Below are 12,726 nucleotides of genomic sequence, written 5' to 3'. Positions count from 1 at the left end.
CAAACAAAACACCTAACAGAGAGAAATAGGGTGACATCTAGAATTTTCAAACAGTGGGGTGTGCAGGAGGCAACTGATCGATGATTCTCATCATTGATGTTTCTCTCTCCCTTCCTCTTTGAAATTAATAAAAATATACTTAAAAAAAGAATAGGGCCCTGACCAGTTTGACTCAGTGGATAGAGCCTCGGCCTGTGGACTGAAGGGTCCCAGGTTTGATTCCGGGCAAGGGCATGTACCTTGGTTGCGGGCACATCCCCAGTAGGGGGCGTGCAGGTGGCAGCTGATGGATGTTTCTAACTCTCTATCCCTCTCCCTTCCTCTCTGTAAAAATTCAATAAAATATATTTTTAAAAAGAATAGGACAAAATGAACATAGTGAGGGGGGAGAATTCATGAGCTGCCTGAGGGACAGGTATGCAGGTGCCCTAATGGGCCAACAGGAGTCAGATTCTGGCCACAGAAAACCGAATCAGAGCTGGTGTTTCACAGCCTAAAGGGATGAGATGTGTGGAGACTGGGGCTGTAGGAAGCTGCTACTTGGAGATAAGAACCCAATCTAACGGGAAAGGCCAGCCCTCAGCAGAGGTTTGGGACACATCCGAGGCAATCACGGGGCTGCAGATAACCGAGGGCGCTACACGCTGATGGAAAAAAAGAATAAAAACATGAGGTGGGGGCTGTGCATTCACAAAAAACAAGGCCCCAGCTGCCTGCGTGGGCGGGTGGCGAGATCCCCCCTCGGAAGTCCCGTGTGGGCTGCAGGAGTGCACCCAGCTGTCCATCAGAGCCTGGTTGCCCTGGACAACGAGGGTTACCAACTATTCGCGAGGCCTCCTGAAAATCACGTGTTTCCGCACTTTCCCGCGGGGAGAGAACCCCACTATCCTACAGCTTCTGACCCAACTACTGATCCGCCTCCTTTCCATCCGTTATACTGAAGTCAGTGGCTTGGGAAGAGAGCAGGAAACGGGGTGCTGTGTGTCTGGCCCCTGCAGCTCCCCATCGGCACTCGGAGTCTGCACACCTACCAGGATTGCTCCACCCGCGATCCTGGGAGCTGGGTCTGTGCAGAACGCAGCCAGCCCATCCGCCGGGACCTCCCATCGGACCTGCAGCTCCGGGGACGTGGGTCCGAAGGCGGCCTCCGGGGTGCGTGCTGCCCGCAGGAAGGGGAGGAAGCAGAAAGGGTGCGAGTCGCGCCCAGACACCGACGATCCCTAGAAAAAACGGTCCTTGGAAACCTCCTACCGGGACTGTGCACCCCAGGCAGTGCAACTCAATAGCCGGAAGCAGCCCCCTTAGAGCTGCTCGCCGGGGGGCGGGGCAGGGTACCGACGAGCCAATCAGAAACAAGGAGCCCCGTTACGCGGCGAGGCATCCAGATTTTGACTGACGTGAGCCCCGAGAGGAGGCGGGGTCAGATTGCAGAGAGCTAATCAGAAGCCTAATCTCATCCTGAATATTCTAGATAGCGCGGGGCGGGGCCTTGCCTTCCCTTCGCCCGCGCTGATTGGCGGCGGCGTTCTCTCAAGGAACCAATCAGAAGTCAAGGGTCGCGGGCTCGGAGCTGGGGCGAGCCGAGGTGGTGCAGGTCAGTCGCTGCCACGCCGCGCGAGACCTGACCGCGCGAGACCTCGCTGCGCGACCGTCCGCCCTCATCCCGGGCTGCTGGGCAGCGGACGCCGCCTCGGACCGCGGGTCGTGCACGGTGAGCGGGCGGGCGGGGGAGCGGCCGGGGAAGGGGGGCCGCCCCGAGCGCAGAGAGGCTCCCCGCGGGCTGGGGGGGTCGGTGCCTCGGGCTCAGAGGCCGCCGGTGCATGACCGCTGCCCCCTCCTGCCTGACCCCAGAGCTGGAGCGCGGACACCCCACGGGGGTGCGGTCCGCTGGGCCCGGGTGCCCCCTGCAACCCCGACGCCCCACTCAGCCCAGCGGGAGCCCCTCGGAGCGCCCAGCAGTGAGTGCATCGCTGTCCTGGAAAACCAGACTGGACTTGCCCTGCCTTTCTGTGCCCCGACCCCCTTTGGGGTAAATGCCGGGGAGCCTCTGGGTTTGTTAAAAATTGATTTATATTTTTAAATATATTTTTATGGATTTCAGACGGGAAGAGAGAGGGAGAGAGAGAGAGAGAGAGAGAGACATCCATGATGAGAGAGAATCATGGATCCGCCGCCTCCTGCACGCCCCGCACGGGGGATGGAGCCCACCACTCGGGCCTGTGCCCTGAGCGGGAATCGAACCCTGACCTCCTGGTTCCTAGGTCCACGCTCAGCCCCTGAGCCCCACCTGGCCGGGCTCGGGGCGCCCCTGGCGAGAAGGCAGCCCCTTCTTTCCCGGGTTCCACCCGGGCCAGGTGCTGGGGTGCAGCCTGGGAGGAACGGCAGGTGACGGGGTAGAGCTTCCTGGACTTTGTGACGCGCGGGGAGCGGAGGGGAGGGAAGGGTGAGTCCGGCGTCCCCCGCGCAGAGTGTGGAGTGTAAGGGCCGGCCCGCTGGTTGCAGGGCAAAGGTGGTGAGGTTCTGGCAGGAGGCCTGGCGCTGGCACCTTCTCGGGGGGCTGGGTAAGACCCGGTTGGCGGGGGGCGCAGACCAGCTGCCTGTGGGATTCGGAGTCCCTTCTCCGCCTCCTCCAGACACTCAGGAGACATTTGGTTAAACGCCTGTCTTTGTATTTATTTACTTTCCGGAACTGGCTTGATCTGGGCGGTTAGTTCCATAGTTTGGGGTCTTTCTATACAGAGAAGAAGAAAAAAATGCAAATTTGCCCTGGCCGGTGTTGTTCAGTGGATAGAGCCTCGGCCTGCGGACTGAAGGGTCCCGGGTTCGATTCCGGTCAAGGGCATGTACCTTGGTTGCAGGCACATCCCCAATAGGGGGCGTGCAGGAGGCAACTGATTGATGTTTCTAACTCTCTATCCCTCTCCTTTCCTCTGTGAAAAATCAATAAAATATATTTTTTAAATGCAAATTTAAGTTAAGAAATAATTTTAGAAGCATAGAATGAATGGTAGAGCTACAAGGGGTGATGGAGTCCAACTCCCCGAAGAGATGAGGTAGCAAAGCAGGGACTAAATTATGTTTTATTTCTCACAGTGTAACAACTTTTTTTTTGTTTTGTTCCATTTTTTAAAATCTATTTTTATTGATTTCAGAGAGGAAGGGAGAGGCGGGGGAAGAGAGAGAGAAACATTAATGATGAGAGAGGATCATGGATGGGTTGCCTCCTGCACACCCCCCACTGGGGATCGAGCCCGCAACTCAGGCATATGCCCTTGACCAGAATCGAACCCAGGACCCTTCAGTCCATAGGCCGTCACTCTATCCACTGAGCCAAATCAACCAGGGCCATTTTTTTCCATTGTGATAAAATACACTTAACCAGCGTGACAACTTTTATTACACTAGTCTGTCTTTATTTTGAATGCTCTAATAATTTTTTTTAAGTTTCTCTTTATTTTTATTTATTTTTTATTTTTTTATATTTTATTGATTTTTTACAGAGAGGAAGGGAGAGGGATAGAGTTATGAGAGAGAAACATTGCATTGCTTTACACTCATTTAGAAAACAGGACTGTTCGAGCGGAGGCTTAACAAGCCCCATTCAAGGGTGTTATAGGAACACTAGAGGCCCGGTGCACAAATTCGTGCACCAGTGGGGTCCCTTGGCCTGGCCTGCGGGATGGGGCCGAAACTGGCTCTCAGACATCCCCTGAGGGGTCCCGGATTGCTAGAGGGCACAGGCCAGGCCAAGGGAACGCACTGGTGCATGATAGGGGCCGGGAAGGGACACAGGAGGTTGGCCAGCCGGGGAGGGACCGTGAGAGGGCTCCAGGGCATGTCCAGCCCATCGCACTCAGTCCCAATCCGTCGGACCCCAGCAGCAAGCTAACCCACCAGAAGAAGCACCTGCCCCCTGGTGGTCAATGCACGTCATAGCGACTGGTCAACTGATCAACTGTCTGCCCCCTGGTGGTCAGTGCAGGTCATAGCGAGCAGTTGAGCGGCCTTAGCATATCATTAGCATATTACACTTTGGTTGAATGGACGACTGGACACTTTCATATTAGGCTTTTATTATATAGGATTTTGTAGAGGGAGGGAGATTGGTCTTCACCAATTGCCTCTAAGGTTCTTTCCAACTCTAGGGATTTATAATTCATAACACATTCAGAATTCTCCTGGCATCCTTAACACTTAAAAGAATTTTTTTTAAATATATATTTTATTGATTTTTTTACAGAGAGGAAGGGAGAGGGATAGAGAGTTAGAAACATCGATGAGAGAGAAACATGGATCAGCTGCCTCCTGCACACCCCCTACTGGGGATGTGCCCGCAACCAAGGTACATGCCCTTGACCGGAATCGAACCCAGGACGCCTGAGTCTGCAGGCCAATGCTCTATCCACTGAGCCAAACCAGTCAGGGCTAAAAGAATTTTTTGTCCCTTAAAACTTTAAAGCTTTAGTTAAAGCTTTACCTCTTTAGTTAAAGAGTTAAAAGTAAAACCCTGGACTTTGTGTTACACACCACATTCTGAATATTGGCTTACACCAGTGTATAAACCCCCAGAAGGAATAATGTTGAAATTCCATGTCAAGTCTTAAGCCCAAATTTTGGTTCCCAAAAGTTTCAGGCGCGGGAATGGTTTTGAAACCCCATTCAGGCTTTGTCACAAGATGAGATCCACTTAATTTGCTCCTGAAAGCAAATGGCCTGATCAGAGAGTCAACATGAGGAGTGGTTGGCAGGAATGCGATGGCTGCCCTGGCTGGTGTGGCTCAGTGGATAGAGCGTCGGCCTGCAGACTGAAGGGTCCCAGGTTCGATTCTGGCCAAGGGCACATGCCTGGGTGGCGGGCTTGATCACCAGTAGGGGGTTGTGCAGGAGGCAGCCGATCCATGATTCTCTCTCATCATTGATGTTTCTATCTCTCTATCCCTCTCCCTTCCTCTCTGAAATAAAGATATATTTTAAAAAAACCAAAAAGAATGCGATGGCTGTAACAGGTGGTGGGAACAGGCCAGGCCCAGGGGTGTGCCAGTTTGGAGCCAGAGGAATCACTTTGGATGGGAACGTCAGCGAAGGTGGCTATGGGGGGGAGTGGCAGTGAGGGTTATACTTTTCTTTTTAAAAATATGTTTTTATTGATTTCAGAGAGGAAGGAAGTGGGAGAAAAATATATAGAAGCATCAATGAGAGAAAATCATGGACCGGCTGCCTCCCGCACGCCCCACACTAGGGATCAAGCCTGCAACCCGGGCCTGTGCCCCGACTGGGAATGGAACTGTGACGACCTGGTTCATAGGTCAAAGCTCAACCACTGAGCCACGCCGGCCGGGCTTGAAATTATATTTTAACTCAAATGAATTTATATTTTAACTCAAATGGTAACATAGTCCAAAGGACATCGTCATGGATTAGGGATCTTGGGAGCTGAGTTCTTGCTCTAAGTTGGTCTGTACTTTTGGGCAAAGCCCATAACCTCTCAGGACCTAAATTTCCCTGTAAGTGAAGTTGATGGGGGTGGGTCAGGGGAGGAGTTGGACTAGCTGCTACCAAGGTGCTTTCTTGGTCTGCGTTCTATCCCTAGAAACATCCCTTCAGTATGGGAAGTGAGTTTAAAATAATCTATGGGCCTGGTCAGTGTGGCTGGTGGTTGAGCATCGACCTATGAACCAGGAGGTCAGGGTTCGATTCCCGGTCGGGGCCCAGGCCCAGGTTGTGGGCTGGATCCCCAGTGGGGGCCGTGCAGGAGGCGGCCGGTCCATGATTCTCATTGTGGATGCTTCTCTCTCTCTCTCCCTTTCCCTTCCTCTCCGGAATCAATAAAAATATATTTTAAAAAATAATTTATGGCACAAGGATATTCATTCACCTGCAAAACATCTACTTCTTGACCTCACTGACCTCATTTCCTAACTTTACGTGTGAAAATTGATCATTAGAAGGACAGAATCAGTGCTGAGAAGCACGGGCCTGTCTTAAGGAAAATCGTTTTAATAAATATGTTCAGCCCGGCCGGCGTGGCTCCGTGGCTGAGCGTCGACCTAGGAACCAGGAGGTCAGGGTTCGATTCCCGGTCAAGGGCACCTGCCCGGGTTGTGGGTTCCATCCCCAGTGCGGGGCGTGCAGGGGCAGTCGATCCATGATTCTCTCTCATCACTGATGTCTCTCTCTCTCCTCCCTTCCTTTCTGAAATCAATAAAAATACATGTTGTAAAATAAATAAGTAAATATGTCCGTTACATTTCTAACTCCCTTCTCTAGCTTGTGTCCCCCCGACATAATGTCAAGTGGAGATGACCGGCGGTCGCAGGCTCTGGTCAAACCCGCGCTCAGCGAGGCGCAGGCCTGTGCCGTGGTGGAGTCCGAGTTCGGGTTCCAGGTGTCCGAGATCCAGCCACTCCCGAGCTACGACGACCAGAACTTCCGCGTGCGCGTCTCAAGGCCCGGGGACGCTGCGGGTGGCCCGACGGAGTACGTCCTCAAAATCAGCAACACCGAGTCCAGCAAGAGCCCCGACCTGATCGAGGTGCAGAGTCACGTCGCCGTCTTCCTGTACGAGGCGGGGTTCCCTACGGCCTCTGTGTGTCGCACCCGCGACGGCGGCGTCACCTCGCTCGTGTCCGTGGGTAAGAGGCCCCCGACGGGCCGGTCACCGCCGGTCTGTGTACAGGAGTGGGTTTTGGTTCCAAATAGAAATATCAACAACAGGCTCGTCAGCCCGGCCGGCCAGCGTGGCTCAGTGGTTGAGTGTCGACCTAGGAACCAGGAGGTCAGGGTTCGATTCCTGGTCAGGGCACAGGCCCGGGTGGCAGGCTCCATCCCCAGTGTGGGGCGTGCAGGAGGCAGCCGGTCCATGATTCTCTCTCGTTGAAGTTCCTCTCTCTCTCCCTCACCCTTCCTCTGTCTCTGAAAGTCAATAAAAACATATTTAGAAAAAAATACTTTCATTCCTCAGACCAGCTGTATATGTCGGTGCTGTGATGTCACAGAAAAGAAGGCAGAACCAGAATCAGGAACTTCAGGTCCCAGCACTGTCATGTCCCATACGCCCTCGTCTGTGGGAATCGGGGCCTTTCACCCCTCGATGCCAACATGCTTCGGGTGCACCTGATCGAGGTCTGCAAGCGGCAGCTGGAAATCAGTTCCCAGGAATTTATTTTTAAATATATTTTTATTGATTTCAGAGAGGAAGGGAGAGGGACAGGGAGAGAAACATCCATGATGAGAGAGAATCATGGACCAACTGCCTCCTGCACGTCCCACACTGGGGATCGAGCCTGCAACCCAGGCCTGTGCCCTGACCGGGAATCGAACCCTGACCTCCTGGTTCACAGGTCGACGCTCAGCCACTGAGCCACGCCGGCCGGGCCCCAGGAATTTTTTTCGGTTGGAAATGTTGCCTGTTTCGCTCCTAACTGTGCTCCCATTCCGTCTTACTGTGCTTTCCTCCGAACCCGTGAGCCTTTCCGGTCCCTGAGGGTTAGTGTTCGTCCTGGGTGGCTAGCAGCCTGTTCCTCGGTTGGCTCCAGCAGAACCTGTGATTCCGGAACAATCTTTTCTTTTTTTAAATATATTGTTATTGATTTTTTGCAGAGAGGAAGGGAGAGGGATAAAGAGTTAGAAACATCGATGAGGGAGAAACATCGATCAGCTGCCTCCTGCACACCCCCCTACTGGGGATGTGCCTGCAACCAAGGTACATGCCCTTGACCGGAATCGAACCCGGGACCCTTCAGTCCGCAGGCTGACGCTCTATCCCCTGAGCCACACCGGTCAGGGCAGAACAGTCATTTCTTCATGTCACACCTCCCTTAGTTGTAGCCCCAGGAGAAGGTGTTTCTGGCATCCATTTACCAGAGTAGCTCATGGGTGTGCGGGCGGGGACCGGCAGAGTTGGGCTGTCCTTTTGCTGGGATGTAAATGGCTGATTCCCATGTTCTGAGGTTCATTTGTTCTCCTTTTTTTTTATTTTAATATATTTTTCATTGATTTCAGATAGGAAGGGAGAGGGACAGGGAGAGAAACATCCATGATGAGAGAGAATCATGGACCAGCTGCCTCCTGCACGCCCCGCACTGGGGATCGAGCCCGCAACCCGGGCGTGTGCCCTGACTGGGAATTGAACCCTCACCTCCTGGTTTACGTGTCGACCTCAACCACTGAGCCACGCTGGCTGTTCTACCTTCTTGCTTCGTCCTCTCAGCTCTGCCTCAGAGAACCCTGCTGATGGTTTTAGGTTAGCACTTTTTTTCTCTCTTGTTCTGTGAGTTCTGTCTTACTGGCAATAATAATCACAAAGGCGGAATGGCCTCTGACTTTTCTGAGACGACTTGACAGGATGTATCCTTCTGTCCGTCCAGCCAGCGGTTCCCAAACCAAGAGCCACTTGGTGAGGCTGCTGACGTACCTCCCAGGGCGGCCCGTTGCGGAGGTCCCTGTCGGCCCCCAGCTGCTGTATGAGATCGGGAGGTTGGCCGCCACCTTGGATAAGACGCTGGAGGTAAGACTTGGGGTTTTGTTTCGCGTGTGAGCATTTTTTATTTGTCTGGGTGTGATTTTATATTATTTTAAAAAAATTTTTTTAATATATTTTATTGATTTTTTTACAGAGAAGAAGGGAGAGGGATAGAGAGTTAGAAACATCCATGAAAGAGAAACATCCATCAGCTGCCTCCCGCACACCCCCCACTGGGGATGTGCCCGCAACCAAGGTCCATGCCCTTGACCGGAATCGAACCTGGGACCCTTCAGTCCTCAGGCCGACGCTTTATCCACTGAGCCAAACAGGCCAGGGCTATTTTTATTGGTTTCAGAGAGGAAGGGGGGGCGGGGAGAGAGAGAGAAAGAGGGAGGAAGGAAGGAAGGAAGGAAGGAAGGAAGGAAGGAAGGAAGGAAAAAAGGAACATACATCAATGATGAGAGAGAATCATGGATCGGCTGCCTCCTGCATGCCCCCCACTGGGGATCGAGCCCAAAACACGCACATGTGCCCTACTGGGAAACGAAGCGTGACCTTCTGGTCAGCTCAACCACTGAGCCACACCGGCCGGCCTATATTATTTTTAACATAAGCCCGGGTCAGGCTCTCGCCTTACGAGTGGTGCCCCCTGAAGTCTTACGAAGACAGCGGGACCCTGGACGTGTGACTTTATGACTGGAAGGCTTCTTTCCTGCCCGTCTGTGCTTCCCTGGTTTCCTCGCAAGATCCCGGGCGTGGTTAGAAATTCACGATGGTCTTTACGCTGCTCACTGAGCACAGCCTGCGTCCGCAGAGAAAAACCCGCAGTTCCCATCCAGAGGAGGCGTGACCAGCCAAGCGCTGTGTGAAGCAACCTCTGTGTGACGAGTGGATGGAAATGATTTGCGTTAAGAATGTCTGTCCTGGCCCTACCTGGTGTGGCTCAGGGGATAGAGCGTCGGCCTGTGGACGGAAGGGTCCCGGGTTCGATTCCGGTCAAGGGCATGTACCTTGGTTGCGGGCACATCCCCAGTGGGGGGTGTGCGGGAGGCAGCTGATCGATGTTTCCCTCTCATCGATGTTTCTAACTCTCTATCCCTCTCCCTTCCTCTCTGTAAAAAATCAATAAAATATATTATAAAAAAAAAAAAGAAAAAAGAATGTCTGTCCTATAGAAACGCTATCACGTACGACGCGTATCCACCGAGTGCCTGTTACATGCCGGGCACCGGGGGAAAGGGAAGGAGTCCCCTGTCCGAGAGGAGCGTGTCCCAAGGGGACAGATGCACACTTTATTTTTAGTTTTTTAAAATATTTTTATTGATGTCAGAGAGAAAGGGAGAGGCAGGGGGAGAGAGAGAAACATCCATGATGAGAGAGAATCATGGATCGGCTGCCTCCTGCACGCCTCCCGCTGGGGATGGAGCCCTTACAACCCAGGCCTGTGCCCTTGTCTGGAATTGAACCCAGGATCCTTCATTCCACAGGCTCTATCCACTGAACCACACCGGCCAGGGCCAGGTGCACACTTTCAAAGGGAATCACACCTGTCTTCATCCTCTTAGGATGAAGCGAGACGGGAATGTGCTTGCTCTGAGGACTGTGAGCCTGAGCCACATGAAGGGTCACCATTCGTGGATGTGTGTACCTGGGCGAGTCAGGGCCCAGGAGAGAACGCCAGCCCTGTCCCCAGGCCTGCCGCGGGCGGGTGCGGCCTCCTATCACAGACCCCTCCGTCGTGGTTGCTCTGGCCGCCAAGCGTTTCTTGCTTTCGGTTTAGGAGTTCCATCACCCAAAGTTAAGATGTCTTCGCCGGGAGGACTTCATCTGGAACCTGAGAAACGTCCCTCTTCTGGAGAAATACCTGAGTGCCTTGGGCCAGGATCGGAACCGGGAGATTGTGGAAGAGGTCCTCCGGCTCTTCAAGGATGAAGTCACGCCCAAGTTAAGTCATTTCCGAGAGTGTGAGTATTCGTCTTGATATTTAAATTGTCAAATTTCAGCCCGCCGGCCAGCGTGGCTCAGTGGTTGAGCGCCGACCTAGGAACCAGGAGGTCAGGGTTCGATTCCCAGTCAGGGCACAGGCCCGGGTTGTGGGCTCCATTCCCAGTGTGGGACGTGCAGGACGCAGCCGATCCATGATTCTCATCATTGGTGTTCTATCTCTCTCTCCCTCTCCCTTCCTCTGTGAAACCAATAAAAATACATTTTAAATTGTCAGATTTTAAATCATCAGGAAAAGTGTGGAGTTACAACGTAGCTTTACCGAATTGTCATCAGAACAATTTTTTTGGAAATCTGAGGTTAAAATAAAGAACACAGCCGGCCCATCCTCGGACCCTTCGCTGCTGGTGATCTGAAGGCATGCGTGTTTTTAACATTTCTGGCTGGAGCCATTCTCCGTTTCCCTTTACTCCTCCGGTTTGTGAAAATTAAGTGTTTGCAGCAGCTCCATTCTCCATCTGCTGGCTTTGTACTGATGAGAAGCAAAAACACCACCAAAATGAGCTGCTTTTGTCCTTTTTCAGAGGAAGTTATTTTGCTTTAAGAAAAATAGAGTTTGGTTTGGCTTACTTATTATTTTTTAACCCTCGCCTGAGGATCTTTTTTCCATTGCTTTTCAGAGAGAGTGGAAGGGAAGGAGGCAGGGGGAGAGAGAGAGAGACGGACAGGCAGACAGACAGGCATGTGAGAGACACACGCCAACTGGCTGCCTCCTGCACTCGCCCCCACAGGGTGGGGAGCAAATCTGAAACCCAGGTACATGCCCATGACTGGGCATCGAACCCATGACCCTTTGGTATGGGGACTGACACTAACCACTGCGTACACCGGCCCGGGCAGGGTTTGGCTTTTTTTTTTTTTTAAATCTCTGACTGCTCATCAAATGACCCGAATGGCCGTGCCTGAGACGGAGAAATGGAAAGAGAATGAACTGGGTTCTGAACGATGGCTGTCGCACAGCGGGCTTTTCTCTCCTCGCAGGTGTCAATCACGGCGACCTCAACGACCACAACATTTTAGTGGAGCCCGGCGAGCCCGCCTCCGGGGAGGCCGCCTTTCGCGTGTCCGGGATCTTGGACTTTGACGACATGAGCTGTGGCTACTACGTGTTTGAGGTGGCGATCGCCATCATGTACATGATGATTGAGAGCCGGGACCCGATGGGGGTCGGCGGCCACGTCCTCGCGGGGTTCGAGAGCGTCATCCCGCTGACGCCGGCGGAGCGGGGCGCCCTGTTCCTGCTGGTGTGCGGGCGTTTCTGCCAGTCGCTGGTCATGGCCGCGCACTCCTGCCGGCTGCACCCGGAGAACGCCGAGTACCTCATGATCACGGCGAAGACGGGGTGGAAGCACCTGCAGCAGATGTTTGCCATGGGCCGGAGAGCCGTCGAAGACCTCTGGTTCGACACGGCCAGGTCCTACGGGTCCGGGGTCCCCGTGGGACGTGCGTAAACGTTCACAGGACCCTGGGTGGTTAACCCCATGGGACCCAGTCGCAGTCGAGGGATTTTCCTGCGCAGTTAACAGTGAATCGATGGAGCCCTAACCAGTTTGGCTCAGTGGATAGAGCATTGGCCTGGGGACTGAAGGGTCCTGGGTTCGATTCCGGTCAAGGGCACGTGCCTGGGTTGTGGGCTCGATTCCCAGTGGGGGGCGTGCAGGAGGCAGCCGATCTATGATTCTCTCTCATCATTGATGTTTCTCTCCCTCTCCCTTCCTCTCTGAAATCAATGAAGATATATTTAAAAAAAAAAAAAAAAAAGTGAATCGATGGAACGGGTCCGTGCGTGTGAAGCCACCGAGGCCTTCAATCTCATGATGATATTTTAAACTAAGAAACACGTGAACAGTCATGTTTTCCTGTCGGTCTCGCGTGCCCTGTCCATGAAACACAATGATATTTCGAATCAGATAGCCTCTCACCTTCTCTTCCAGACCTGGTCAGCCTTCTAGCCTCACCCCCCCCCCTAAAAAAAAACAAAACCCCCAAACCTTAAAACATGAGTAGTAAATAGTTCGCATAGGGGTGGAACCCAGAAAGGAGCGATGGATGGTGAACGCATTTGAAAGCGGAGTTTCAGTACAGAAATGGTGCTTGAGTGTGATGGTCGGCGCGGGGAGTCCAGCCCGTCGGGACTCGGAAGGTTTCGGAAGGCGGGGGGGGGGGGGGGGGGGGGGGGCGGGGGAAGCAGGGAGCCAGGTTGGGGGGGGGGGGCCCGCGGGCGCTGTCCGAGCCGGCAGTGCTGAACGGGAAGCGGG

General features: G+C 53.4%; 1 protein-coding gene across 1 annotated transcript; it reads left to right on the top strand.

Annotated features, from left to right (window-relative positions):
* The first annotated feature begins 1,566 nt into the window (after positions 1–1,566).
* Positions 1,567–12,427, top strand: HYKK (hydroxylysine kinase). Its single transcript, XM_081114873.1, has 5 exons — positions 1,567–1,711; positions 6,268–6,632; positions 8,367–8,506; positions 10,245–10,428; positions 11,450–12,427. Exons 2-5 carry the CDS (start codon positions 6,287–6,289, stop codon positions 11,917–11,919), a joined length of 1,140 nt encoding a protein of 379 aa, XP_080970999.1. The 5' UTR covers positions 1,567–1,711; positions 6,268–6,286; the 3' UTR covers positions 11,920–12,427.
* The last annotated feature ends 299 nt before the right edge of the window (positions 12,428–12,726 follow it).

The sequence above is a fragment of the Myotis nattereri genome (assembly GCF_964212035.1).
Source record: "Myotis nattereri genome assembly, chromosome: 21".
In the NCBI taxonomy this organism is placed as follows: Eukaryota; Metazoa; Chordata; class Mammalia; order Chiroptera; family Vespertilionidae; genus Myotis; species Myotis nattereri.
This window is presented reverse-complemented; position numbering and strand designations above follow the sequence as displayed.